The following is a 27,211-nucleotide window of genomic DNA, read 5'->3' on the forward strand; positions in this document are numbered from 1 at the left end:
TGTAACGTAACACAGAAAAATATTGAACATAGTTTAATTCAATAAAAGTGGAGATTTAAATACAGAGTATCAATACAATAATTATATTTCAAATACAAAGGCTTATTAAGGCTTTAAATAAACGTGGATATTATATAATGAAAAATTTCATATACTATAAAAAATGCTGCTCTTAAATTCGTTTATCTTTTGGCTCAGTGGTCTCAAACTGCATTCGGCTTGAACTCACGATCTCAAAGCAACTGACAAGCATAATTGTTTTATTCAAAAATGAAAAGTTTTTTTAACAAAATTTTATACTTTAGTTACTAAATATATATCAAAACATACGAGAACGGTAATAATTATGACGGAAAGGAAAAACTTTCAATTTATATTTATTTTATGTCTGAAATCTAAAGACTGGAGTCTGCAAGAAACTTCTGCTGATTACACGTAGTAATTCAAACGTGTTGACAGCTAAATATTCTTAAATTTTCAGCCTAACATATATTTCAGATAATTTCAAAAGTGTTAAATTAATTACTAAGTAACTTGCTTTCTTAGTGGGTAAATTAACACATTAAAATAAGAATATACAAAAATATAACTAAAAAGACATATATAAATTTATATAATAAAACATTATAATATATATAAAATATATAATAATATATATAAAATACGTAGAATATATATAAAATATGTATAATATATATAAAAATATGTATAATGTATATAAAATTGTGTATAATATTATGTATAATATAGATAAATATTTGGTAACTAAAAATAAATAAATTATGAAAACTTTCTCCTTTGGGATAAATCTTGAGTATAAATAATAGCAGGCTATTATGCTTGCATTTATCAAATCTTTCTTTAGCGCATACAAAAAATACATGTAAATAATTATAAACGTCTTTATTTCGTACTACAGGTTTCAGTTACAACATCTCAAAGCATTTCGGTTTCAATAAAGTTTGTAATTTTGGAGGAAATTACTAGAAACTATCTTTATCACGAATTATTGATGCTCATCTATCATCCAGGTTCTTCTTTTTTAGACTTAACTAATTTTCAACTGCGGAAAAAAAAAACTATTCGCATATAAATGTTCTCCCAAGAAAATTCTTATTTCAAATAACCGTAAGTGAGAATATTTATCTTTTGAAAAGTTAATAAAAGTGTTAATAAAATCTGTTTCCTCAAATCTTTGAATAAGGTTTATGCTACAGTGTAATTGAATTAGCTCCATTGGTAGATTTTCTGGAGCAGTATTCTCCATTTGTAGATTCACTCAATTTAAACATTAATGGTAATGAAAATAATGTAAAGCTAGACTCAATGTATAAAAATTTTAAATCATTCTTCAAACTCTTGCCGTAATAAATAATGCCATTGTAATGCTAATTAATTTAAGGAAAATGCATAGGCCGCATAAAATTGTTTCGGGAGCCGCTAGTTTGAGACCACTGTTTTAGCTGATTATGTCAAGTATATCTGATCGCAAACCATGAAGAAATACACCTGAAGCATCTATTTATTAACATTCCCTGGAAAAATTTCAGCTGCACATTACGTACTATACAACGACAATAAAATCAAATATAGGATACGGAAATTAAAATACTGAGCATTTAATACGCATTTACATACAGCTTAGTGAGGAGGAAATAAGTAATATAGTTTTCAAATTAAACACACAATATGTACATTTAATTCAGAAACGTTACAAGAGAAATGAGTAAATTCGATTATATATACTGATATTCAGTATTCATTTATATATGCAATTTGAAGCTGCGATAATGTGACACAGATGAATTGTTCATTAGCGTATTAACACAGGCACACGAGAGCAAAAATTTGCATCATATCAATATAAATATGTGCAGATACTCATGCTTAAACGTATGAGAGTAAAGGTATTTTTATGCATTCATTTTGCCGAATACTCTCATAGAATTTTGTTGCTGTTTTTATATGCACATTTGCATTTGAATATACACGGTTACACTCATATATTATATACATGTATATGCATTTATGCTCGTGTTTGTGTATAAGCAAATGTAGAAGTTTATTCACAATTACTGTTTCATTAATTTCTCTTTCATTCACGTTACTCTATCATTTCATGTGCCTATATACATACACGAACATTACACATATTTAACACATACATTTCTCAGAAGCAGTCTAAAGATCGGATAGACGTTCCCATTTGCATTTGAATAGACACGGTTACACTCCTATATTTTATACATGTATATGCATTTATGCTCGTGTTTGTATATAAGCAAATGTAGAAGTTCATTCACAATTACTGTTTCGTTAATTTCTCTTTCATTCACGTTACTCTATCATTTCATGTGCGTATATACATACACGAACATTTACACATATTTAACACATACATTTTTCAGAAGCAGTCTAAAGATCGGATAGACGTTTCCAGTTGCATTTGAATATACATGGTTACATTCATATATTATATACATGTATATGCATTTATGCTCGGGTTTGTGTATAAGCAAATGTAGAAGTTCATTCACAATTACTGTTTCATTAATTTCTCTTTCATTCACGTTACTCTATCATTTCATGTGCGTATATACATACACGAACATTTACACATATTTAACACATACATTTCTCAGAAGCAGTCTAAAGATTGGATAGACGTTTCCAGTTGCATTTGAATATACATGGTTACACTTATATATTATATACATGTATATGCATTTATGCTCGTGTTTGTATATAAGCAAATGTAGAAGTTCATTCACAGTTACTGTTTCATTAATTTGTCTTTCAGTCACGTTACTCTATCATTTCATGTGCGTATATACATACACGAACATTTACACATATTTAACACATACATTTCTCACAAGCAGTCTAAAGATCGGATAGACGTTTCAAATACATGCAAATGAAATTCTTAGAAGCAGTTAAGTGCGAAATCACGATACGTAAAAAACAGCTTACATTGGCCTTAGAAGATATAGACCACTATGGCCGGTATAATGTGGTAGAAGTGCAAGATAACATTTCTCGAAAATGTCATCATTATGGAAATATTGTTGGTTAGCTGAGCAAAGAAGCAAATTTCTGCAAGTTTTATGTTGTTTAAATGTTTATTGTTTAAATGTTAGGGTATTCACTAGATGTTGAAAGTCTGAAGGTCAGATTGCCAGACAGGGGAAACATAAAAAGTTATTTAAAAAAGTGGATTACTGGCAGTGTTAAATTGCTGTCCGTTTTTCAACGTTTTATATATCACAGACTTTAAAACAATGGGTACGATTCCCAATATCGGAAGCGTTACAAGAAAATTGCTAATAGTTTATTTTTATGTATATAAAAAGTACAAACTTGGTCCAAAACTGATTCCTTTGTACGAATATGTATACCAGTAATTTTGAGACCATATAATTTGGTTCCCAAAACACAGTGTTATTTAAAGGTATCTGACAATGGTACGAATTAGGAATCAGATAATACAAGGGTAAAAATGGCAGTCTGAAATGAAATTACAGTATTTTTTTCTTTTTTTAGATTATTCCTTATTTTCCTTTCTTTGATTGCATGAAATAGCTAAAAGATTAGTCTAATCTGTAATCTTAAAAATAATTTTGCGTTTGGCTTATAGGATTCAGTCGCCTGCACAAAGCGTAACACGATGACTTTTCAAAAAGTCTAATTATAAAAGTTTGAATCTCTGTTGCTTTTTGTCTTTCATAATTTTATTCGATTGAAATTTAATGCATTAGAAGTACATATCTATTCACTACAATCAGTTAAGCAAAATTCTGTGTAATTATTTTAAATTCAAATTTTACTTATTTGGAAAAATTCAAACATTTTCCATTACTTGCTGCCGTATTCCTTCTTTTGTTGTACTTTAATTTTTCATTTTCATCATTTTTTTTTATTTTACCTATAATGCTCACCTTTCTGCTTTTTTTAGTCACATTTATCTAGTAATTGTTCTTGCAAATGTGTTATATTTATGATGCACAGTACTGATATGTTGCTGGAATTTTCTCAAAACAAAAATTGTTTTACAAAATTGTGATATATGAATTTCTTACAAGGTATATAGTGTGTTTTATTAGATTTGTTTCTATTCTGAAGTTAGTCTTTATATGTTTTTTAGAGTGTAGGTATAAATATTTTGATCCAAAATTATTTTACAGAATTATATGTGGTTTCAAGAACATTTTACAATACAGAACCAATGACACAGCATCAAAACGAGTCTTCTTTCGGCGAAGGATCGCAGTCGGCCAGAGGGAAGACATAAAGGGATATCCACATTAAGCTCGCTAATTTAAATACGAAGTCGGGAATTAACTGGAATTTGATCACAAGGCTGTTTCCCTAAAAAAGGAGAAATGAAAGAAATGGCTAAAGTTTTAACAGTGAAAAATTTGATTAAAATTGTAGAAAACATATACATTATATTTAATGAAAATTATAATTTATGCAGCATGGGATGGAAATAACTGTCTCCGAAAAGTTTCAGATTGAAAGTTTGAGAGTCTGTGAGATTAGCTTTTGGTATTCAACAGCTACTATTGCGCTAATGAAAATTTTGTGATAACAGACTCAAAATGCTTTTAAGCTCTTAATTAATTTCACGCCTGGCGTTTTATGATGTGCGCTTAGTTTCAGTTGAGTACTTTTTTAACTTATTTTTTTTCTGCTTGTTATAGATCTACGAGTGCTTAGTATTTATGTGACTATGTTTTTGTCTTTATTCATTTATCATTACTTGCACATTATAGAGACAGCTTTCTAAAATTCAAACTAGGAATAAGGAATAAAAGGCATTAATTATTATTCCTAGTGGGTAAACTGTTTTCACAATTTCTCTTCACAAGATAGTTAAACAGGAAAATTTGGACAAGATGTTTTCTTTGAGATATACATGTAGATATTTTGAAGAAAGAAAATAACACTTCCAAAATAAAGTGGACTTTTGTGTAGTAGTAACTAGTGTGTTTAGGATAATAACCTATTACACCAATCAAAGAAGAGGCACCACAGGGAGTATGTTAAAGGGCAACTTCACATTAATTAAATCTGAACTGTTCGTCCTTCTGATATATTTCACTAAAGCGAAGCAGAGATATACTGTAGAATATTACGTAAAGTACTGATATACATACGTTAAGATTAAATTGATGTTTGCTAAAATCATATAATTCTGTCATGGATTTGCGCTCATTTTATCAAAAATCTTTTGTTTTAGAAAATATTTCTCAAATCCTACACAAATTGGACTGTAATGCAATGCTTAACGTAATCCAGTATTGAGTTTTTAGACTAATTTAACTTAGTCCGAGATAAAAAAAAAATCACGTTGAATTAAAAGAACTGCTAAGAATTTTTTCAATTAAAAAATAATTACATTTATTTTGAGCTTGTAGTTCATAGAGAAATATTTAAGGTATCGCTAATTTTTTTCTTACATTCACTGAAGATAATTTACTTATTAAAAAGTAAAATATTATGTTCATTTTTAATATGCCTCTTATAAAATTTTGCATCCATACACGTTTCCTGGTGTAAAACTGATTTATGGGAAAACAACCAATAGTATTTCATAAAATATTCCGATTTCGTGAGGATGTTACATTAGCAGAAACCAACAAGTAAATATAATACGCAGCGGTTGTAGAGTCTTTTAGAATTTTTTCGAAGTCAGGAAACTGAAGAAATCTGCAAAGCCCTTACCAGAATTCGAACTTCGGATCTTTCGAACACGCTTCCAGTTACACCACAAAAGCACACGGGTAGGAGGGAGAAAATACCTTACAAGGTTCATAAAAATTGAGGGAAAATTTATCTTTTTCGATTCCTTTTTTTTTTTTTTTCATTAGCTCACAACTTTTATTCTGTATCTTTAATAATTTCTTTTTATCACATTAAATGTCTTTTCATAAAGCATGAAAAGAACCAAGATTTGAAGAAAGTATTTGATTCAAAGTTCTAAAAATATATAGTCACAAAATTTGCGAAATGTTTTTATGACAATTTTCTTTAAGGTATAAACTGTCTTTAAAGAAAAGTTACTGGCTTAATAATACTTTTTTTTGCATAGGTGTTTACTAAATGGCAGTTGTTTTCATTCTGAAACGGATCCTATAAGAACTTTTATCCGTTTTTGAAGTATTCCATCAATTCGTTTAGCAAGATCTCTTTGAAATTTTTTTTGTCTTTAACATGGTGGTTTGAACGGCTTTGACCTTTTGGTCAAATTATTATTAGGGCTGTATGATCATATTCCAAGATGGTTTTCTTACAGTAATACAATAAGTAGAGTTTTACAGTATTTACTTTTGCGTTCGAGTTGTTCGTCAGATAATTGTCGTGTTAGAAAACGAGAAATGATCACAAATCTAATTTATAGACATTTTGTTGAAGGAGTGGCAGTATATCAAGGTGTAGCTTCTTAATTATTATTTTGTCAATAAACATCGGATTTCCAGTTCCTTTCGTTAACATACTACTTCTGACTAATACACAAACACCTAAGTACTATATCGTTGGTATTATATTCTGTATATCTAGCTCAGTATTAGGCCTCCGCTAAACACAGTAATTGTCGACACTTCTAAAAATATCGCACTTACTCTGACCGTTGAAAATAATACGGTTCCAAAAATCTTGCGTGAACATAACATGGGTTGTAGCAACTGACCGTCTTTTAATTTATTGTATTTTATTATAAATGGCTTTCTTTGAAGTATACGAGCATTACTGAATGTGAGTGAATATCTTTATTATGGATAAAAATGACATCTCAATTTTTGACATAGTAGACACTTTAATTTTTCTTCACGCTTAGACACATGACTCAAAACCTATTTGTAGCCTCTAAATTGACTGCTGTATACCAGGTGTATTCTTATCTTCTGTTTGGTGATATCATGGATACAACGAGGGCTTTTCTATAAAAAAAAATCTTGCAATTTTTCGTACTGTCGATAACTGTAGCCTTTACTTTCGTACCTGAACGTTCATTATGACTAGTCGAAATGGCAATTGTAGATGCTAATGTAAAGACAGTATTTTCCAAATAATATACCAATATAAATCTAAAATAAAAAGTGATTTTTAAATACTAATGCGCATTTCAGGTAGTCATTCAATTTTATATTACTTTATCCCTATACATTAAAAGAAATACCATTGACAAATTAGTTAAAAAATAAAACATTTATTTAATTGATATATTCTACCATTATGAAAACCGTTATGTACGTATGGATGCACAGCAGTTTACAAGACACCGAAAAATGATTTACAGGGTACTCGTTCAGTTTTGTTAGCAACTGCATTTAAGAATCTGGAATCAAAAAACAAAACGTTTTTAAGAAACAGGAGGTTTTTATTAGTATATTTCACACATCACAGAATCTTTAAAATCATATTTAACAATGCAGTTATAAATCTTAGTTAGCTGAGTTAAGGAAGAGAAAAAGCAACTAGTATTATGAGAACAGTACATTAGGGGGGTTATATAAAATTGCTTTTATTTTGAGAGTTTCGAATGATTAGTTCCTGGAAAAACTACTAATCCATCGTAATTTATAAATCGCCTCATTTGACACATGACTTTTGTCATGACTGAATAAAAGTGACTAAGACAAATCAGAAGCTTTTTTGTTATTTTTGTTTAAATAAATAATTATTAAATTAATTTATGGATTTTTAAGTTTTCAGCGTAATTTCACTGTCAGAATTGATATTTCTTGTTAAAACTTTTGGCAGCGGATGTTGCTTTAAAATATTTTATGTATTTTAAATTGGGAGCAATAAATTTTATTTATTAACTGAGTAATATTTACTGTTGATTAATTAAAAACAGATGAGAGAGATATAAAAATATTTACTACTAGAAGTTTGGTTTTTGTAAAGGAGATTTTTGAGTTTAAGCAATAATAAAAAATGGTAGAAGTAAATTCTTTGGTACCGAAGCATACGCAGAAAACTCAAAGTTTCAGTGTAACGTTTCCAGAAATTTTACTGATAAAGCAGTTAGTCCAGTTTTAAACCTACATAGCTCACACTAATATCGACAATTTTCTTTGAAGCAAGAAGATTCATATCGTTAAAAAATTAAAGGTATCAACATGTACTGAATTTCACTTTCCGAAGGGCTTTCTTACCTAACAATTCAGTACAAAAGAATATCTAGAAATTAAATCAAAAAAGAAAAAAAAATTTTGTAGAAAAGAAAAGTCACATTATTGTTGTGTTTCACTTCAGCCTGTCAGTCAGTTAGTTGTCCTTACTTTTCTTCACTTATTAACTTTTAGATTAAATGAAAGAAGATCACGATCGAAAACGTAAAATGTTTACTGTGAGTTGTCTACTGAAATACACAGCAGATTAGCAAAAGATTTTGCAATAAAGTTTTGTTTTTTGCTATTTAAGTCAGTCTTTTCTAAGTGATTGACACTGCATGAGAAGTTACTTTCAAGAATACGAATTATGCATGCTGATCGAAGAGGGTACACATCAGATAGATAGGGTACGGCAGGGAAAAGGCCGATTTGAAATCTGCGATTGCATATGGCCAGATAGAGTAGGAGAATGCGTTGCACAGTTGTTGCGTAGCTAAATGTATACGATGGAGCAGTGGACCGGTCGACAACGGGCTTTTGAGGTAAAAGCGTTTTATCAGAATAAAAAAAAATTACGAGGCGGACAGGCGGGTGTTTCGTCGAAAAGACAAGCTGGGTCGTCGCGATCCTGTTTCGTCAGTTCATGCCATAAAAGTGTGGGTCCAGAGTTTTGAAGAAACAGGCTCGACCCTGAAAAAAAGCCTGCGGGAGGGAGAAGAACAGTTTGCAGCTCAGAAACGTTGCTGCGGTAGAGAGGGCAATGGCCAGGAGCCCAAGGCGTTCTACACGGCGCCATGCTTTGTCGAACATGTCGAACACGAGTTTGAGATGAATTCTACACCTGGAGCTACAGGCTACAGTTTCACCCGCACAAAATACATATCGTACAGCAGTTAAAACCTCGCGATTGTGAAAGCCGGAGAAGATTCTGTCGCGAAATGCTTGTTGGTATTGCTGAAGATGGGGAATTTATAAATCACGTGTGGATGTCTGATGAAGAACATTTCCTAATGAATGGATATGTGAACAAACAAAATTTTAGATACTAGTCCCCCGAAAATCCCTGTGACGTCCACGAAAAACCTTTACACAGTGCCAAAGTGACAGTGTGGTGTGCAGTGTCATGTATTGGCATCATTGGTCAATTCTTTTTTGAGAGTGAAGCAGGCAATGCAGTGACGGTAACGTCCCAGTGGTATGTGGATATGCTTGAGACATTTTTGTCACGTGAAATCCCACATTGTCTTGAAGTTACATGGTTCCAACAAGATGAAGCCATTGCCCATACTACAAACCTTTCCATGAATGCTTTACGCCAACTCTTTTTCGGTCGTTTGATCTCCAACAGGGGTGATATTTCTTGCCCCGCCAGATTCCCCGACTTAACTGTGTGTGACGTTTTCCTCTAGAGATATCTCAAAAGCAAAATGTTTTCCAATCGTTCCAAAGATCTACCCGCAGCACCATGGTGGGGTGGCTTTTGGGAACGACTTGTTCAAATGATTAAGAAGCTTTTGCATCGAGTCCTAGGCCAGTCATGTCTGAATTATGAAGAATTGATGAGTGTGCTGTGCGACTGCGAAGCAACTGTGAATGCCAGACCACTCACTTATGTGTCAGAGGACTCTGATGATCTCATCCCTTTGACACCATCCTTGTTTTTAGGTGAAATTCCAGTCTTTGGAGTTCCTGACTTGGATCATCTTGATAAAGTTGATTTCAACAAGAGACTGAGACATTTACAGAATTTACGAGAGCTCTTGAGAAAGAGATTTAGAAATGAATATCTCGGCCTGCTAGTGCAACGTCCATCTGCAGTGCCGATTTCTCAACAGATAAAAATCGGTGATATAGTTCTTATCGAATGTGATGAAAAACGCAAGGTGTTGTGGCCTCTAGCAAAAGTAATTGAACTATATCCCGGAAAAGACGGCAACATTCGAGTAGTTCGTGTCAAAACCATGTCTGGAGAATTAGTTCGACCAATCCAGAGAATATTCCCTCTCGAAATACCTTCATCTTTGGAGTCAGATGAGGCAAATGAAACTGAGACGCAGGGTGAAGACAGTTTAGTCTCAAAATTACCAAAGAATAATTCAGCTGCAGATTTATCAAAGGACATTAAGACTGTCGTGACTAGAAGTGGACGACAAATTAAAATTCCATCTAGATTTCTAACTTGAACACTACTTGAGTTATTTTAGAGTAGAAATTTAAAAACTTAATTTTTTTCTTTTGTTTATTATTTAGCCTTAATATTTGTGTGGACAGTATTTTTTATTATATTTTGTTTTGATTGATTAAGTATATGTCATCAATCAAAAGGTGGGAGTATTGTTAGAACCCAGCCTCAGTTGTTATTTTTCTTTTCATAATTTATCACTGTAAGAGTGGCAACCATCTGATCTTTGTTGTAGTTTGTTGCAGTTTTATGGATTTTGAAAATAAATATGACGCTGTAGAATTTTATATGTAAAGTTATTTTATTTTAAGTTTATTAGGAGAAAAGAGAACGGTTAGTTCTTCCAAATCTCGAACACAGTGTACTAGGCTTCGACTTTAACCACTCTCATTGGCATGAGTATTAAATATCTTTGTAATCTCAGACGTGTTGATATATTAAAAGTGGAGGTACTTTTCAGCATATCTGAGAATTCAAAAAACTGATACAATAGTGACTCATCTTTACTATTAAAAAAGTACGATTTTTATCACATGCAGTTCGAAAAGATATCAAAGAGCACTCAAGAGTTTTACTTCAGATCTGTTTAAGAAATAGACATCTGATTTTGTACAGCTGCGTTAAAATAAATTTAAATTAATTCATGAAATTCATAATTCATAAATGTGGTTTGTTTGCTACATAGCATCTCAAACAATATGTATTATTTACAGGAGCAGAAACGATATGATATAAATACTGCTTTATTTATAAATTGCATCGAAAATTCGGAGGCATATGTTAAGAAAATTACTAAACCTTGCTTATTATATGTTTCATATTCATCTGTCATATCAATACTAGATCAAACAATAACTATTCAAGGAGGCTGAAATAACTGTTGGTTTTTAGTGCATCGGAATCTACTTCGATAAGCTTATGACAGCTGTTTTTATCCTGAATGTGTATTCTGTGTACAATCCTTTTGGGGGTCATTTTTTCTTAAAACTGTCCATCATAGGAACCATTATACGGTTTTATACAGAATCTATTCTGCATTAGGGGCTATATTAGCACAACAACAACCTAGACATTATTTATAGTGTACAGACGAATGGAAGTTGTGTAAAAAGTAACTTAAAACAGTTTTATTCAAGTGTCTAATGAGAGTTTTTAAGTGCTTGGTAAATCATTTGATAGCTTAAGATATATGTAAGTTTTATATGAATTGATGTCCCTCTATCATTTACCAATATGATACAAGATATGTAGAGATTATTTAAAACCATGAGTAATGTCAAATGTTATACATCAGAAATTGTTCATTTAACATACCTAATTATTGTAAACTTGAATTGACAAATACCTGATCATAAAACAATGCTAATGATAATGTCAGAGTGCAGGCTACGTTACACTGCCCACACAGAATACTCTTTCTTTAATGTTTCTTTTTCGTAAGTAGGAAGTTAAAAATTTGGACATTTTGGCGTGGATTCCAAGAGAAGAGAAAACTGTGAAAACGTCCTGTATCTATTCATTTCTCTGTTTAATTGAATATGAAATATAAACAAGGGCTTGCATGCGAAACATGCAAGGTAGTTTCCTAAAGACATTTTGATGTCTTCGTGGAAGAATATTTAAGGGAGAGTGATCATATTTACCACATATTACTCATATTAAACAGACTCATACATTGTTAAAACCACGAAAATATCCATATAGCCAGCTCGTTCGCTGCAATGAAACAACCTACCGAATGTGTACGACATAACATAGAGTATAGTTCTAAGGAGTTCTCTCCTCTTTACGCGTGCCTTAGAAGTATAATTGGAAGCACACCCGGCTAGCACTCGAGAGGCCCGGAGTTCGAATCCTGTCGAAGGTATTGCTTGTCTTCCATGTTTTGAAGTAACCCTAATGATTCTACGAATGGCACCAAACTGGTAGATGATAATTCCTCACCACCAGGATTTGACGTCTGTGATCTCCTCCTCAATCGCACTTTAAGTGGGGCAGAATGCAAGACATTTTATCATTCTTTAACCGGCGCCTTCGGGGGGGGGTATTTGGAATTACGTCTGACTAGCAATCGGGAGGCTCGAATTCAAATCCCTGGGAGAGAATTGCTGATTTTTCATGCTTCCTGCTCCAAAATAAATCTAATGATTCTGCATTGCTTCAGGGAATGGAAAAGGAATAAAATTCTGTTTCCTAACAAATTATAAAATATGTAAATTTTCCCCTGATTGAAGCATAGTTCGTCAATCTAAATTGCTTATGGGAGAAATTACCATGAGTTTACATTCTGGGCATGCTTTAGTTGAATCATATGATCTCATTACAGTCTGTTTTTTTCCTTGTTTGTGACACAAAAACTGTCTGTTTCTTTAATTTCCAACATATTTTGAAACGGTGCTATATTGTAGTTTATAGAAACCATGGATACTGTGTAAATGGATATGAATCACGCCTGTATTTAACAAATCAGCTAAAGACAGACTTTGAAGGCTGAAACAGTTCAAGAACTAGAAATAAAAATACTTGATATATTTTATTTTGTGCTATAAGAAAAAGAAGTTAACATTGCTTTTAAGAAAAGTTAACATTGCAATAATAGCATACGGCTAAATCGCTATATTGTTTGGGAGAAAGAGCTATAATCTGACGGGTAAAAACCAAAGGTTTTATCTATGTTAATAAATAAATGTAAAAATATTGAATACAATTTTCTGAAGGGAAAAAAAAAAGCAAAAATATGCGATATACGCAGGAGAAAACTGTTTTTTTCCCCTCTGAATGATGTACAAACATGTATATGTGGGCCCACCAGTAATCGAGTGGCAGCTGAATCCTAGTAGGTCCTCCGTATCCGATTCTCGGCAAGTATGCTGTTTACCTGACTCTTTCATGGTTTTCCCCATGTGTAACGTGAAAATGAATATGGTCCCGTTAGAAAATTCTTGAGGAATGCATCACTTCTGCGGCAGATAGCCATTAATCAATCCAAACTAATACCATTGAGGCACTGGTGCTAATAAGTAGTCGTTCATAAATGCTTTCCTGAGCGTAATGTTGTAGCAATAAACGCAGTGTTGTCGAGCCTGCATATGTAAATTGATTTTGCCTCGGAGAAAATATGAGAAACTAGTGTTTCTGTTTGAATTTAGTGTTAAAATGACATAAATAGCTGCTAAATATACAAAAATAAATATTTGCTGCAAATGTGCATATTTATGCGTATATTAATTAATACCTCTTGAATGCAGGAATAGTTTTCTGTTAATAACTGGATTATGTTACAATTTTCCCGTTCGTTTACTTAAAATTGAAAATGAAATAGAAATTTAATTAATTAAGGGAGTTTAGTTAGTCAGAGTTAAGAAATTTCAAAAGAATATTTCGAAGCAAAAGCGGCGTAATTTTATCTAGAGAAGTTTCGTTTAAAGAACACATTGCTTAAAATATAGTAAAATGAGAAAGCAAGAACAATTTCATTAGCCTTATGTATTATGAATTATTATTAGCTCAGATCTACTGAATTGTGCAGAAAAAGTACGTAAGAAAATAGCTTATTATATGTAAGAAAGAAAAGTAAAGAAATACTTCGTTTGCGCTCTGAGTATGCTAGTTTGATTTGCAGTACAGTATGCTAGTAGTCATTTAGCTGAAAATACATTGGCACAAACAGGTTCGTTATTTTCCACAATAATACTGAAGTTAATTGATGTTATGAGCTTTGAAACAGACGAAAATTATGAGCTGGAAAATTTTGAATGTATGAATGGCAAAAAGGAGGATCATATTTAAGAACATAAAATGAAACATTCTTTCTCTTGATCAACATCACTTAAAAAAGTCTTTTAAAGTGCTTAAAATGCCTTTTAAGTGTTGCTAGATGTTTTGGGGTTTACTTTGCTTGAATTTAATGCAAGTCAACCTACCGAAATTTGCGATTTGCTCTATAACTTCCTCCAAAGTTTATGGCAAATGGTATTCTGTTTCCAAATCTCGGTTCACTTTAACTTTCATCCACTGTAACTGATGTCATAATATCGTTCAAAGTATATACTGAAGTGCAAAATATATCCTTTTATGCATTTAAAGTTAGCTTCTGGGGCGCAATTTTCTTACACGAAGCTCTAATTTAGAACGAATGAATTTGCTTGCTTGCTAGACTGAAAGAAAAAAAAACAAAACAAAAAAACAAAAAAGACAAGTATTTCGCCTAACAAATCTAGTATGTCTACCTAGAACGATGTTTCTAAATCTGGGAATTAGTTACTTAGAATACTGAAAGTTTTTTTACTTCGATATCAAGCTGTATTTTATATCCTTTTCCATTAAAATAACGAATACGTCACTTAAGCTGTGAACTCTCAAAATGTAAACGAAATAGGATTTAGTTCGACGCATTTATCAACGCCTCTTTTGTTCCGACGAAAAAGAAAAATTAGTATCGCCAATTTGTCTAGTGTCATATATTTCGTGCCGTCATATGCTTGGTTAATTTTTGCATTTTAGCTTATTTACAAATCTCATTAATCTTCACCTTCCGAAGGGGAATATAATTTCAAATAACGAAAAAAAAAAAGAAAAAAAAAAAGGCGGAACTTAATGGCTAAGATTAATGAGAAATTATGCGCGTATAATTTCTGTAAATTTTAATGCATCATTTGGTATAGTAGCAAGTTTTCATTAATAAAATTTAATGCATCATTAATTTTAGCAAAGTAAAAATATGACTATGTAGCTGCAGCATATGATTAAAGCTTTCGATACTATTACTTATTCCGAACATTTGTAATTCGATATAGCTTAAAGTAATTGCTCAGGGTTAAATACGAAAGTATTCCTCTAAAACCTTTCCCTTTACTATACGTTAAAACTTTGCATTTTCATATTTTTATAACGTTATTTAGTCATAATTATACTTTAAAGTTTTTATTATAAAATTAGCTTGGTTTGACTTATACACTGTATGTTTGATAATAGAGTGACACTACCTTCATAAACAATTGCCTTTTGATGAATAAGTAAACAACTGGATTATGCCACCCAACCGGGATAGTGCCGGAAGAGTGGTTAGCGACTTTGATTGCCGAAGGTCCCGGGATCGATTCCCGAAGAAGGCATGGGTGTGTATAGTGTCTGTGCGCATGGGGGCACTGTAAATACGCGTGAGCCGAAAGTTTTCTTAAGAGGTTGTTGGTTGAGGAAAAAGGGTGGTAGGTACCTAGACCCTTCCCACCGAGGGTGCTCTCCATCAAAATTGGGGGCGAAAATGAGCAAAGCTGTAGTGTCACCTGTACGGGGTTCCAGGCTCTTGTCAACGACAGGACAGGCGTAGTCTTGCGCTCCTTGCCACGATGAATTTCGTGGGCTTGTTCTGATGTTACTGTCAGACAAATGAAATAAGTCACAACAACACAACACACAAATGGATAATTCTCTATTTATACAAAAGTGAAGAGCGTAATTTAACTTCAGATTAATAAGCATATTGTTACAGATTTTGTATATATGTAAATAACTTTAGCGACATTATTTTAGAAATTGTAGTATTTTTTGTATAATATCATATAAAATGCTTGAAAATTAAATGCAACTTATTATACTTTTTATGAAAAATTACCAGTAAAAACTTTATAAAAATGATTTATTAATGGACTTTGTTAGTTAACTATGTCGGTTTAAAATTCTATTAAGTGCTATAAGTTGCATTAATTTTCTATGCTTAAGTTTCCTTTTTATTTTCTCAGCAAAAATTTATTAATTAATAAAAATATGAAAGTAAAAATTATCCTTCTTTCCATCTTGCGCTCACAAATCATTATGGGAATATCCATTTACAGTTATTAAAGCCTGAAAAAAGCATGTTTGCGATGTTATCGTCATGCGATGATTTGTAGATACTTTATTTTTTACCACGATGTTTTCGACGACGATGTTTTTAAACCGCGAAGTTTTTGAACCGCTTTATTTTCGACGACGATGTTTTGTACCACGATGTTTTAGAACTGCGATGTTTTCTCCCACGATGTTTCGTAGCACGACGTTTTCGCCTTGCGTTGTTTTCTCCGCGACGTTTTCATATGCGATGTTTTTGCCGCGATGTTTTCGGCTGTAACCGTCTATTTAACAGAGAGTAAACGGCTATCTCGCTACATTGACGAGATATTGCCAAGCTGGTGACAGTCTTGGCGACTGTCACCAAATTATTAATTTTTGTCACCAAATTTGGCAAGAAATCGCCAAAAGTGTTCCATCTTGGCCACCGCTTGGGGATATTCTGATTCGGTCCCTGCAGCTAGTATTGCGATTGAATAAATGTAATTGATCCTCATATGTAACTGTAACCGTATCCAGCTCTCGTATTCCTTCCATTAATTGAAACTACAGATTTCTCTCTGCGGCAGGGGGGAACTATATGATAACGGAAAGAGCGTCAGTTTCTGCGTTGTTTAGCTCAGCGTGAGTTCAGAGTATTGAGAGATCTCCATAGTTGCTTCACTTTTTTAGATGAACTTTGTATTGTACTGTGTTTAACGTTTATTGAGAAAACTTATACGAGAATTTTTGTGAAAAGTTCCAGAACTGTAAAGTGTTCCTTTGTGTAAAATAGATTTTACCAAGCTACAATCAATTCTGTGTGCATTCAGTCTATTATGAACTATATTATTCTATATATTAAATATATATAATACAGTATATATTTAAATATGTTTTATATACATACGTCTGATTTATATATATCTGTATATTATATATACAGATACATAGTTATATATCTTTATATACACTACCGGACATTGAAAATGCGACTCCAAGAAGGAGTGGCCAGAAAGTGATGAAACTTGGCAAACAGAGAGAGACAGCAACGAACAATAAGTGATCTTTATTTCCAAATGATATACATAATACAGAGCGAGAACAGCGTCGGCACAATAGGTTGTAGGACCACCTTGGACGGCGATACACGAGGCAACACGTCTAGCTACAGAGTCACCGAGATTACGGATGGTGTCATGGCTCTCCATTCCCTGTCAACCATTTGCCTCAGTTCGTCTTCTGAAAGCGGCAATGGCAGAATCTGAAAATGGTGTCCAACCACATCTCAAATGTGTTCGATTGGCGAGAGATCAGGAGAGAACGGTGGCCAGGGAAGCATCTGTACTCCTTGCAGAGTACGTTCGCTGATGCGAGCAGTGTGTGGCCAATGCCAATGATTATAAGTTACGGAGTGCCTATGGTTCAAAACCATGTACCTCCACATCAGAAAAATATCTAAGTAGTGAGCAGAAATAGGAAAATTGCCTAATTGGTTATCATGATGCACACTAGAGGGAGCTACATTAGCTCGAGAAAGGTTAGGGATAGGAAAAATCAAGTTTTGATTTTTTTGGAAATTTTATGATTTTAAACTTTTTTTGTATTTTTTAATTTTATGTATTTTTTTAAAAATTTTATAACGCATAAATACGACACTAAAGCAAAAAGCGGAAATGAAAGATTTTACAGATTAATAGGCTCATTGGCATATGGCACTAATCATAGTGAAGTAAAGATTAAATTTTCACGACAAAATATCCAGGGCAGCGGGCATGATGTGATTAAATAGTGAACAGATTGATAAGAATGCAGAGGTAGCCACTTTTCAGTAATACTGGAGTAGGAGAATGGTAGAGCAACTACATGGCTAAGTACGCCCTTCATGGGCCGGGCGCTGGAACTGGAGGGGCGTGTCTACGCCTTTTAGCTGGAGGATAGATGCCGTATTCGCGACCCATGATTGAGCGAGGTCTTTTCTGCGAACTGCAAATAGCAGGATCGTAGGCCGGTAATTATTGAAGTGCACGATTATCAATCTGTTCAATTTTGAGGAATAAATTTTGACTAAGTTTTTTAATAACATCGCCTATGGGTTTAATGTTAAGATCCGAATGAATCACATCAGTACGACATAATAGGCTGCATTAAGGACTAAACTCAGGGTCTTACTTTATAAGCTTTGAAGTTTTTTTATGTGTGTTTTTGCAGCTGTACCCCAGATGGTGCAAGCATACAAAAATATTGGTCGAATGATGGAGTATCATACATAGCATGTTAAGTATCATACTTAGCATGTGACTTCTAATGTGAGTGATTTAAGTATCACAGTATCATGCAATACACAACGGCCTTGATTGCTGAAGTTAACCGCCATTAACTTCATCCGTTAACTGTTGTATAACATTCATTATATGTACTATCGAGCAAGTAAAATTAAAGATAAATCAATTTTTTCGCAAATTGATATAATAATGTAATAATAAATCTACTTAATATATATTATTTAATATAAATATGTTAATAATTCAATATAATAATTACTGATTTTATTTTTTATTTTTTTAAATTGAGAAATAAATAATTGATTAGTATTTTTATTATTATACGCTTTTGTATATCTCGGGGCGAAGCTCATCGAAAGATGGCAACTATAAGTCAGATGCATTAGCAGCAGATTAGTATTTCTGTGCTGTTGTATCTCATCCTTTTACACTGCTTATGTTATGCTGCACACATCCTTTTACACTGCAAAGAACTAAATTACGCAGGAATTTGTTATCTTAGTGATAACAGGTACACAATCTTTTAAATATTCTTACATAAGAATTAGGCACATGGAAAGTAATCTGCGTTAAATTATGTTTGGGCGCTAGGAATTTTTTATCATTTTTTTAATCTTTTTTTTTAGTTTACTATGTGCAATAATTTAATAGGTTACATCTTTCCTCCATGCAGGACCAACGACTTTACAAAAGCCCCATAAATATATGACAGTTGTGTCAGGATTAGCACCCGCATGTAGACACTTAGCAAGTCGAGAAAATCCAAGGCAGTTAAATTTTCAGGCAGAGTCCCCCTATCTTTACTTTATCTAACACAAGTTTCTGTCTATTCTAACAGCAATTCTTAACAGTCTTTTGATTGCTTCTTTGCTTAATTTTAAGTAGTTCCTAACAGGATACTCTTTCCCCGTACAACAACTTCCAAGCTTACATGTAGACTTTATGACGCTCTTAGCCGTCTATTCGGCTGCGTTCCCGGAGCAGGGTGGAGCAGAGAGTAGATGGTTTCTGCCAGGAAGATATCACACTGTGAGGCTAAGGCCAGGTCAGTGGTCTTCCTTGGTGGCGCTCACTCACTCCTTGAGTGTCACCGGCCGTAGTACATCATCCACTTATCGTTGGGCCGCCATAGTGCCATGCGAACTACAGGTGACCTGGAATCGTACGCAGTTGCACCCTAAACCCTGATGCCGCGTTGTCACTGGGTGGGGCGTTTCACAATTGTTACCGAATTGGACTTGTCTCGACATCGACGCCACACTCGTTCGCGGTGACTATCACTGGAGAAACAGAAGCATGATCATCTGAGAACACGACCCTGTAATGTAATATAATGTAATATACGAGTGTGCTGCAACCCTCCTGGCCGATAATAATCGGCCTCATAGTTAACGCACCCAACAGATATAAACAAAAATACAGTTAAAAGATTAAAATAAAAGATAAAAAACAGATTAAAACAGAAATACAGTCAAAACATCAAATCGAAATTCTCAGTATTGTTCTGTTGCCATTTATACAGTTCATCGAATTCTTTGCTAATCTAAACTCTTTATTGCGGCAATAGAATTCCTTTATGTTACCATGTTTTTTCCTTAACATGTCGCAATACTACGCAGTCTTCGATGAAATGCCGTGCATTTCCTTCAGCACTACAGAAACTACAAAGACTATTATTTTGTAAATCAAATCTTTCCAGAGGCGCCGGGAAGCGTCCGTGTTCAGTAACTATTTGATTGTAATCAAAATCACATATCATTCTCATATGTTTAGAAACTGCAAAGCTCAACAAATAATCTTTCCTTTTTCCCGAAATGTTCCGTTTTTCTTTCCAGCAACCATAATAGAAATCCTCGATTTTACCAATAACAATTCTTTTTGATGCTTGAATTTATCGAACTCATTCCCGGCATGACCCATAGCAGCCTCTTTGGAATGTCAGCCCTCTCATTGCCTATAACACCAATATGGGCTCTCACCCAGTTCATTTTCACTTCATGTATTTCTGTCTACTTCTACAAGGAAATCTTTTATATATGATACCAAAATATTGGTGTTATCGTCATCTGATAGTGCTTCCAAACTAGATAATGAGTCTGCATATGTATATTAATATATGTTTCTAAAGTCAGGTTTTCATGAATCCACGTTTTCTTAAGGAACATGAGGCCAAATATTTTCATAGCTTGAAGAAAGCTATTTTAGAGATAAATATTTTGAAAATCAATCAGTTCCAACTCCAGCAGTGTCTTCGTTTCAGCGTCAGCTCAGCAGAGGCATGAACCTTATAAGAAAAAGACCAACTCAAATGGGTTTTCTTCCTCGTCTGACGCATTCCCGGCTGTACCCTTGACCATATCCGGAGGAGTAGGGACGACTTGCAGAAACTTTACAATGGTTGGCTATTACAGCGTGTAAAGAAAAAGCTAATTCACAAATTAGAATTTTTAGATATTCTTATTTTTGAAACTGAAATTAATTTTTAAAAATTTAGCGTATTTATCAAGCATAATTAACGTTCCAAATAATTATAAAGCTGTTGCATGCTTTCTGGCCTGGATAATTTTTTAGCTTTTTAAGGAAATTTGTTACTATTGTATTTCTTTTAGAAAATAATATTTTAAATCTTAACTAATAGAAAAATTCAAACAAACAACTTTCTCTTACAATTTTTATGCTTTTTATTGGTGTAAATAAGTAAAAAATACTAAAATATCTAAAAATGAATTTTCGAAAGTTTTTGTTTAAAATTCTAAATTGTGCTACGCTTTTATAATTATAGGTGAATATTAAAGCATAATATCCTAAAAAGGAGTTTTATTTTAATTATATTTCATAATGCATCATACTTATAAATACTTTTAACACTTTAATTATTTTCATAAATTTATTCAAATGCTAAACATTGTATTTAACTGTAAAAATTAATTGTGCTAGTATTTTATAGTGATTATTTTTTAAAATTTATTTCTAGTTCTGCATAAGATTTTATAATTTACTGTGAATTTATTTTATTAGCCAAAAGGGGGGGTTAGCCCAGACAGTAGAATTAGTTTCGAAACGGCATTTTGCGTTGATTCTCTATAAATTTCCGTTCCACTTTGCGAATTGTTACCAACAAAGTTTATCGTCCTGTATTATATTTAAAGAAAATAAATAATGAAGAATCTACATGAATGCATGTATGTTTCTCGCACTGTGAAAAAACGACAGTATGTATAGCCATTAAATTTTGAATAACGTAATCCTCCACGCAAACATGGGCACCTGGACGGCAAAATTTCGAATTTGTTTTAATCCATTTCATATTTTGTAAAATTCTGACGAATTTTTCATTAACGAACTCAACGAGTTCAAAGCGAGCAATGGCAACACTGTACGGAAAATAACGCTTTTATATATAGCGCGAAAACTTTAAAGACATGCTGTTTTAAAATATTTTGAGATATTGCTGTTGAATTGAATTTTATATGGTTTACGCGCGAGGAACATGATATTCAATAAATAAAGGTAACACACAAAAAGTTAAAGTTAAAAAAAAAGTCTCTTTCGGCGTTAAAGAAAAGTAAGATCATAAATTTTGTGTTTAAAGTTTTTACCCTTTTATCAAAGTGAAAATGTTTATACGAGAATTACTCGTGAAAAATTGCGCATAATGCAATAAAAAGTGCTTTAATAATATTATTAAATCTTATTTGCAAAAACTGTGACTTTTATTATGTCATCACTGATAAAGCTTATCACATTTAATAATTAAAAACAATTATGCGTACAAACGCCATAGGTTTCAATGTTAAAGTAAACCAGATCGTCCCTACTCCTTCTTGCGGACATGGGGGTGACGCGAGCTCCGATCATCGGGTTAGTCTATCTCTTATTAGGTCCATGGGCTGCACCGGCACCCCTCGAACTTGCCATATTTCTTTATTCTAACCATTGTCGCCACAGCCGGTGCACTGTGGATGCATCCAGGTGTGTGTCAGCTGAGACTTACCGTATGGAGTAACCTGTCCTTCTCAGTGCGATCAAGTAAAATTGTTTGGTCTGCTTTGCCCCAGCATTCTCTGCTATTACACGCGTCCTCTGAAACAAGAACAAATTTCTACGTTGATTTAGTAGCAGAAATAACGGCACAAAAAATTGAGCATTCTGCAGGCTCCTTTCCTTACGTCTTCTTCAACGTGCGCTGGAGAGCTTCGCATTTCACATCATTCGCATAGCTCGGTCCTTCTTAGTGTATCATTTTCAATGTCGGCTAGCGTATGAACTTAAGAGGGTTCGTAATAGGACAATTGTCATATTCTTCTTTTTCTTGGGCGGGTAGTTTCTGGATATGTATATACTTCCTACCGTAGACGTAGCGTACCGTGTGCGTTACATAAAACAGCCATTTTAACGGCACAACACTTTATTAACACACAAATAAAAATAATAAGTACAACCGATTAACACATAAGTATAATTTCGTACTGACATACAACACGTTTTCTTCGTTACTTCGCTACTCCCTACTAACTACTCTTCTCTAGTAAGTCTCATGAGACAGAGGCGTTGCAGGCCGTTCGGCTGAACTGCGCATGCGTGGTCATCACGTCATGACACCTCCCCTCGAAAAGATTTGATTGCGTCTTTCAATGACCTGTCAAATCCACATATATAAACATTTCTTGAAACAAAATAAAATAACATCCATGAAATTTTCGAACTTAATTAACCAATTCTTACCATTTTAAATTAAAATTACTTCAACATAAATTCAGTAATCCTATTCATTTAAAAAAAAATTTAACATTCAATTAACATTTCAAACTTAAATCCTTCACATAATCATAATCATATAAGCAGTTATCATATAAACGAGACAATACAAATCAATCATTAACATTAAACATAATACTTTAGCAAACCCTAGCTAAATCTTTAAACACATTACCTAACGTTAGAAAAAAAATTTAGCATTTTAGCTAAAAAAAAATCAGACTAAACAGTCAAACTGTCTTATAGTTCATAGTTCATAACGTCAGTTTCACTCACTAGAAAATATAATCATGTCATTTTAAGTCACGTCATCAATAAATTCAGCATAGTCTTTTAGTCTACACATAATGTTACTGTTCCATTTTGTTAACGCATAAATTACTGGATGCACATATTCGCTTTCTGATTCAACGATTAGCTTTAGCTGTAAAAGCTTATCTATTTGACTATCAGCTTCATTTGTTAGAACTTCAGGTATTCGATACGGTTTCTGCTTTCTTGGCATAGTTCCAGGTTTCAGTTTGATGCTGTGTTCTCCCACATTGGCGATTTTCGGAATACCAGTTCTTAGATTCTTATGCCTTCTTAAAATTTCTAGAAGTTCTTTCTTCTTATGCGGTTCAAGGTGTGTAAAATCACATTCCTCATTAGAATAGTGTTCTTTTGCTTTCCGTGGAACAATTCTTGGAACGTTTTCCACTTCGCCGAAATCAATATCTGTATCATATATCACACCGACATTATTCACAGCGGTATTGAACTCTCGTATCTTGTTTGCGTGAACGTGCTTCGATGAATTGTCAGGCATTTGTACTATGTAACTATAATCAGTATGCTTTTTGATGATCGTAGCAAGTCCCGTCCATCTGGCATAAACTTTGTTTTGGCTATCAGGGATTAAAACTATAACCCTGTCACCTTCCTTGAATTCTTTATGACGAGTCTTTCGGTTACGGTAGAATGCATAAGCTTGTTGCTTTCCAACATCTGTAAGTCCTGCGTATTCAGCAGCTTTTTCCAATTTCGTCTTCAAATCATTCAGATAATCGGTAACTGAACTTAACTGTCCATGAGGAACAGGAGTTTCATTAGTCCATGACGATTTCAAAATAGACAACGGGCCATTAGGACGTCTTCCATAAAGCATTTGGAACGGACTAACACCAGTCGTAGCATTAGGAACTTCACGGTAAGCCCAAAGTAAATACGGTAGATGTTTCTCCCAATCTTTCGAATGTTCTCTAACGGTATGATGTATCATTCCCTTTAAAACAGCATTAAATCTTTCTACCAGGCCATTTGAACTTGGATGATAAGGAGTCGAGAACCTTGGGGACGATCCGATCCTTTTCAAAAACTCTTGGGTCAACGAAGCAGTAAAATTAGTTCCTTGATCTGAAGCAACAATTTGAGGAATTCCTGTACGTGAAAAGATTTGCAACAATGCATCGCAGGTTGCTTTGGCATTCAAATTCTTCAATGGCACCGCTTCGGGCCACCTTGTACATTGATCAACAGCACACAGAACGTATTTGTAACCTCTACAGCTTGGCTCTACAGGTCCTAGGATATCCACATTAATTACCTGGAATGGTTCTTTAGGACGTGTTACTGGCGTAATCGGAACTTCATCAAAGGGACGCTTTTTCGCTTGAAGTTGACAAGAAGTACAAGCACTGCAGTATTCATTTACATCTTTCTTGATTTCAGGCCAATAGAACGAATATCGCAAACGTTCAGCTGTCTTCTTGGTTCGCAGGTGACTTCCCCATAAGCTAGAATGAGCTAAGTCCAAAATCTGTTTCCTTCTTTCTTTAGGAACGACTAACTGGTAAACTCTTTCTCCTAGAACTTTATCTTTATGATACAAAAAGTTGTCAATAACAGTAAAGTTATTACTTCCGTTCTTAACATTTTGCCAGCATGTTTTTAAAGATGGGTCATTCATTTGTTGCACTCGAAACAGTTCTGAATCCGAAGCACATTGATCGTGTCCCGTGCTACCTTTGGAATCATCCTTACCTGTATCTTCATATACAAGCGCACAACATTCTATTATCTTCTTAACAGTTTCATTACATTTTTCATTAATTAGGTTTTCCCTATCATGGTTAAGTATTTCGTCAAAATTTTCAGTTTCATGAAAAGGCATTTCACCGAAACTATTAGTAGCAATGTTTACATTTTTACATTCAAAATTAAACTTTCTTTTATCATCTCCCCTTAACTCATTAAAAGCACTTAACGACAAGAGTAAGTCATTACATAACTTATCCACCATTGCACATGGTATAAAAATAGGTGACATAAATTCATCATTTTCAGAATATATTACTAAAGGTAGGTTAATGAGAGGAGCTTTTAAAGCTTGCCCGAAAGTTGACGTGAGGATAACACTTCCATGTGGCGTACGGTATTTTTCTGGTACAATGTCGGTCTTAACAACGGTTAATTGTGTGCCTGTATCTGCTACTGCATTAATTAATTTACCATCACATATAAGTTTAACGGTTGGTAAGTCATCTATTAATTCTTTAACCTCTTGATTCGCAGTAAAATATTTAGAAGAAATCTTTGCAGTTACGGCGTTAGAATTATTCTTAATTTCTTCTTTATCAACCCTTTCCTTATCTTCATGCAACAATATATTATGATACTTAGAATTACATTTTGAACATTTTAATTGAGAAGGGCAAATTTTTATTCTACAATTCCTTTCGAAACAACGAAAGCACCGATTAGAATCCCGTAAACTCTTTTTCCTTTCTTCCGGAGACATAACGCATTTTTCCGAAGCATGGTTTTCGCTTTCGCAAAATAAGCAAGGGAAAGTTCGAACAACTGCAATTTTGCTTACATTAGGGGAATAGCTGGCGCCAAATTTGTTGGCGTTGAATGAATTCCGAGTGTGGAAGTTGTTTCGCTTTTCATTTGGTTGTGAATGCCTTCCAAGAGAATTAGCGTGACTCTGAGAATAAAATAAATTTAATGAAGTTCGTTCGCGACTTTCAATTTCCCGTTTTAGAAATTTCATGAGGTTGTCAACATTAAAAGTTTCCTCATCTGCGTTTTGACGAGCAAAATCAAGCGTTATATCCTGAGGTATGCATTTCATTAACAAAGGGTATAGTAACTTTCCATACGATTCGGTCTTGACCCCTATCGAATTTAGTGACCTTACTTGTACGTTGCAAGTATCATATAATTCCCTCAAAGAATTAATGTCATTAGAACTTCCGACGGGCCGTAAATTTAAAAGTTTATGCATGTAAGAATTAATTAGGAGATCTTTTCGACCATACCTCTCTTTGAGAATTTTAAAAGCTTCGTCGTAGTTTTCTGGAGATAAAGAAAAGCCTTCTATTGTTTTTAAAGCTGCACCGCCTAACAGGCTAAACAAGTAATTAAACTTATCTACTTTAGATAGTTTTACGTTTTGATTTATTGCCGTATCAAAAGAATTGTAAAATATCTGCCACATTTCAGCATTTCCATAAAATTTATCAATCATAATCTTCGGCAATTTAACATTATAATCAGAACTTTTATCGACACCAGAAATAGATAAATTGTTACTATCATTAGAAGAACCATTAGAAACTAGCGAATTATTGCTATTTCTTTTTCCTTCCAATAATTTTGTGCCTCTAAAGCTCCATTCCGAAATTTTTTCTTCATATTCCAAGGCACTTTCGATTTCGGTTTCAATGTCATTAATGTCAGTCAAAGTTTTGATTTTTTCGTCTAACGCTTTCAAAGAAATAGCTTTTTCTTTTAAACTTTCCAGTGATTCTTCAAGGTCTTCAAGGTTACCGGCTGCAATTAATGATTCAATAGCATTTGTTACTTTAGTAATGGCTGAACGAATAATTTTCCATTCTTTCTTAGATTTCGTTAGCTCTTCAGCCATTTTTGTAACCTTGAATTCCACTTTACCACAAAATAAATGGAACAAATTTCTTACCTTTCTGAAGACTCACTTACGCATTTATTCGTGAACTTTGCAGAATGACATATCCTCCTGTTCTGACACCACTGTCATATTCTTCTTTTTC

At 33.4% G+C, this 27,211-nt stretch overlaps 1 protein-coding gene across 2 annotated transcripts in view; it reads right to left on the reverse strand.

The window, feature by feature from the left end:
• Positions 1-27,211, reverse strand: part of LOC118181834 (uncharacterized) — a 332,796-nt gene that overhangs the window by 60,196 nt on the left and 245,389 nt on the right. The window contains exon 4 of one of the 2 annotated variants that reach the window (XM_085807698.1): positions 21-4,368. The exons of the other annotated variant lie outside the window; for it this stretch is intronic. Coding sequence (XP_085663824.1) covers positions 4,353-4,368 — 16 coding nt within the window. The 3' untranslated portion in view covers positions 21-4,352. Of the gene's footprint in view, positions 1-20; positions 4,369-27,211 lie in introns of those variants that run through there. 2 annotated transcript variants of the gene reach the window in all.

The sequence above is a fragment of the Stegodyphus dumicola genome, chromosome X1 (genome assembly GCF_044657685.1).
Source record: "Stegodyphus dumicola isolate Sdum_Otavi_A_Nest chromosome X1, ASM4465768v1".
In the NCBI taxonomy this organism is placed as follows: Eukaryota; Metazoa; Arthropoda; class Arachnida; order Araneae; family Eresidae; genus Stegodyphus; species Stegodyphus dumicola.